This window comes from Seriola lalandi, unplaced genomic scaffold (genome assembly GCF_002814215.2).
Source record: "Seriola lalandi dorsalis isolate HSWRI2012SDOR001 ecotype SW California unplaced genomic scaffold, Sedor1 jcf7180002050390, whole genome shotgun sequence".
Classification (NCBI taxonomy): Eukaryota; Metazoa; Chordata; class Actinopteri; order Carangiformes; family Carangidae; genus Seriola; species Seriola lalandi.
In genome coordinates, this window is record NW_019520943.1 from 1 (window position 1) to 3,801 (window position 3,801).

At 39.0% G+C, this 3,801-nt stretch overlaps 1 protein-coding gene and 1 long non-coding RNA gene across 2 annotated transcripts; both read left to right on the forward strand.

Moving 5' to 3' along the window:
- Positions 1 to 31: 31 nt before the first annotated feature.
- LOC111649316 (low affinity immunoglobulin gamma Fc region receptor II-like) lies at positions 32 to 1,697 on the forward strand. Its single transcript, XM_087171928.1, has 5 exons — positions 32 to 687; positions 875 to 919; positions 1,027 to 1,254; positions 1,338 to 1,583; positions 1,690 to 1,697. The coding sequence occupies exons 1-5, from the start codon at positions 657 to 659 to the stop codon at positions 1,695 to 1,697; spliced, it is 558 nt and encodes a 185-aa protein (XP_087028054.1). The 5' UTR covers positions 32 to 656.
- Positions 1,698 to 1,791: 94 nt separating this feature from the next.
- Positions 1,792 to 3,794, forward strand: LOC147819696 (uncharacterized). The gene is made up of 4 exons (XR_015436705.1): positions 1,792 to 1,909; positions 2,845 to 2,910; positions 3,040 to 3,137; positions 3,609 to 3,794. It is a non-coding gene; the product is annotated as an uncharacterized LOC147819696 (long non-coding RNA).
- Positions 3,795 to 3,801: the final 7 nt, after the last annotated feature.

Sequence of the window (3,801 nt, forward strand, 5' to 3'; positions counted from 1 at the left end):
GACATTGGTTTAGTGCTAATTGGGAAATGTTAGCATGCTAACACAATAAACACAGATATTCACTCTACAGTCTCACAGAGCTGCGAGCATGTCTGTAGACTGTTAGCCTTGTTTCAGCATCACCGACTCCTGATAAACATAACACTAGTCATTTAAGTTTATATCTTTCTGTGGCCCACACAGGACAAACGTAAGCAGAACGATAGTCTCGGTGGAATAACACAACACTGCCACCTCTTGACCATGGCTCGTGACATCAGGCAAAAGGCCGGCAGCCCACTTGAACTGTACATCACATTATAAATGTACAACCGTAAAATGAACATTCAAAAATAAAATTAACAAAGAACTCACTCATGTAGGGATATTCTTTATAAACATCAGTGGGAAACTTTATCTAACTTACTATAGGTTTACCACCTGACTACATTTATTCATATACTGACCTGAGGTCCTTTGTCTGCGCACGTCCGCATTTGTTCTATGGTTCCACCCACTGATATCTAACTTAACCACTGAGGCTATTTCTACCGCTGCAGCAGCTCTGTCGCGTTGAAGCAGTTTTCAGATTTAAACACAAAATTAGTGCTGCATGAGAAGCAGAAATAAGCCACACAGGAAGAAACTGCTGCTCAGACAGACAACAGCAAGACAACATGGAGGTCATAGCTCTCTGCTGCAGATTGTGTGAGTACTGAGTTTGTCTCTGCTTCATCTGACGTTGTTATAAAGGTCAATTGAAGTTAATGAGGCGGTTTAAAAGCCTAATGTTGTATTTTTCTGCATCAGTTGTGATATTTCTAGACGATACTCTGGCCTATGAGAGTAGCTATAGCAGCTGTTTGATCTTTAGCTCTTTTCTTTGTCTCTTCAGTGATGACTGTGACGATCCTGCTGCGTGAACATGATCAGAAAGTTGGTGAGTAACAGTTCTTTCCTCACTGATATGAAAAGTATTCACCATTTTTCAAGAACACAGTTTGACTGGTGGCTGTTTTAACTGAATATTATTTTTCTTTGTCTCAGTTGCAGTTTCTCTTCGTATCGATCCAAACAGACTGCAGTTCTTCGAATATGAGCGTGTAACTTTTACCTGCGAGGGGCTCTTTGATTGTAAAGTTGGACGTAGACCCAAAAGCAACATATCAACATCATCCTGCAACTTTACATCTGTATATTCAGACGACAGTGGGGAGTACTGGTGTGAGGCTGGATTTGGGAATAGAAGCAACAGTATAAACATCACTGTCACTGGTATGTTTACAACAAGACAGTAAGATTTTGTCATTAGCTTAACATTAATGTAACATGAGTATAAATATCAAACACATGTTCAGCGGGTTCTGTGATCCTGGAGAGTCCCGCTCTTCCTGTGACGGAGGGAGACAATGTGACTCTGCGCTGCAGAAACAAGACGCCCGCCTCAGACCTCACAGCTGGTTTCTATAAAGATGGCGTCTTCATTAGGAACAGCACCACAGGAAAAATGACCATCCACAATGTTTCCAAGTCTAACGAAGGACTCTACAAGTGCAACATCTCTGGAGCTGGAGAGTCAGCAGAGAGCTGGCTGACTGTCAGAGGTGAGAACCAGCAGTGTTTCAAAATAAAATTGATATATATGACTGTTGAAGCTCATTTCTTTCTGCTAGAAAAGTCTTGTCATGTTGGTTGTTAAATTATTGTCAGAAAGCTGAAGTTGTGTATCTGAAAGAAGTGCACTGACCAATCTTTTAAACCATAGTTTAAACTTTCAGCCATTTCATGTCTCATGAAGTTTCAGAGCATTTCCCCGTCAAACATCCGCTTTCCTCCAATTCCACACCATGGATCATAGTTGCTGTTGTTTTGGTGGTTCAGCTGTTGGTGTTTGGACTGTGTCACTCTCACAAAAATTACTGGGACAGAGGTAAAGAACATAAAATAAATGTTATATTTCACTCACAATTTTACTTGTGCATGTACAAAGCAGCTACACACCTCCATGACCTATAACCTTCATGACAGTTATAGTGGCTGAAATCATTTGTAGAAAAGCATGCTCAACATTAACTTTGAGCTGTTAGGCAATGTGCATTTTCTTCTTGCTTTCAAAGCTAATTTAACATAGTTGACCTTGAAAGCAACAGCATGTTTAGGAAATCATTATTATTATTATTATTTTTTATTTTTTATTTTTTGGTGAAAATTAGACTCTCCCTACCCCTTTATGATGCAATATTTGTGGCTACAAAAACACAAACACTAGACATCAGGAATTTGCTTGATTTTTTTGCATCATGTTTGCCAACATTGATCTCCTGTGCTGGGTGTCTATTTATGCTGTTATTCTGTCAGGTCGGTGTCATTTATATCTGGTCATTGAATGGTGAAAGTAGTCTCATATACATTTACGTAATTTACAAATATACATTTGTGTGTCATCTGCATAATAATGAATAAAATAAAATAAAACTTTTTCTGGAGCTGAAAATTGATTAGCCTAGCATAAAGCTTAGTCTAGCCAAGCCTTTCATAAAGCTAAGCTAATGTAAGCTAATGCATAAGAAATCAAATTAGAAGTTGAGGTTTTAAGAGGAGTCGCATCCATTTTTCAGGAAATAGTGGCCGGACATAGTGACGCCCTTGATTCATGTTGCCACTGTGAGGTTGGCAGGCAACCAGCTGAAGTTTGACATTTCTAATTGTGTATTGTACCCAGCTAGGTCAAATCCTCACTGAAAAAACATTTACAGAGACAAAGTGAACAGGTGTAAGCATTCAAAGAAACAGATATTCCAACTGAGCATCCTCACCTGATCTATTTAGCTATCACCTGACAAACAATCTGTCTGTCTCCGTCAGATGAGAATGAATTTATGTCTACACACTGTTACTACGTCCTGGGCCAGGATGACGCTCAAGAGCCGGGTGAGACTCACTGTGAATAACAACCGGTTTGAATGATAATAGTTGATGGGATCAGTAATCAATATGAGAAGCATTCTCACAAGTGAACATTTTGGCAACACACTGACATAATCCCATGTTTTTTCATAGCAGAACCAGGAGCGTCCAGTATCACAGCCTCATCAGTTCCCTCAGCAGGTACCAACCCACCTGTAGAAGGAAAGGTCTTCTACTCTGTAGTCAAGAAGGTAAGACTGAGGACAGCACTGGCTTTCATGCCACATTCACACCATATGCGATGTAGTGATTGGAAAGATACCTATACCTTTGCATATCAGAGTCATTGTATAATTCAGGATGGTTGTGTGATTGTGAGGGCAAAAATTTACTGTAATAGAAATAGAAAATGTTCATACTAATTTGGAAATTGTCGTATAAAGTTCTATTTCTAGATGTAATCATCCCTTTTTTTTTTTTTAAATGGTCCACCGTATGTCAAAATTTGTTAACTCAGTAAATCAAGCAGTCGACCCCTCATACTTTCATGGTTTCATGAAGCAGTTTGGAGATAGTAATTCTACTTTTTTTTACGACAAGTTGAAGTTTTGGAAAACAAAAGCAGTCTTGGTGAAAAATATTTTCAGGCCATTTTTCACATAGAATTTTTTCAACACTTTCTCTGTATTGTGTCTTTAATTTATATCCTGTGTATGTTACAGGTCACTGAGAGAGAATGACTGGAGGAGGAGAAGACACATTCACAGTTTCACTCACTCAACCTAAATTAGCAACGTTGTGACGTGAGTGCAAGCGGCGAGCAGAACAGGCATGCTGGGTATTATTTTTGTAATTGTACAAGCTGTTTCAGCCCCATATGTGTTTAGTGTGTTACAAATATGTCATTATTTCTGC

What these genes read in the sequence shown, in the direction of transcription:
- LOC111649316 (XM_087171928.1), top strand. Translation starts at nt 657, where the DNA reads ATGGAGGTCATAGCTCTCTGCTGCAGATTGT. An exon ending in AGCTCTCTGCTGCAGATTGT is followed by an intron (nt 688 to 874) that starts GTGAGTACTGAG and finishes TTGTCTCTTCAG; the next exon opens with TGATGACTGTGACGATCCTG. An exon ending in TATAAACATCACTGTCACTG is followed by an intron (nt 1,255 to 1,337) that starts GTATGTTTACAA and finishes ACACATGTTCAG; the next exon opens with CGGGTTCTGTGATCCTGGAG.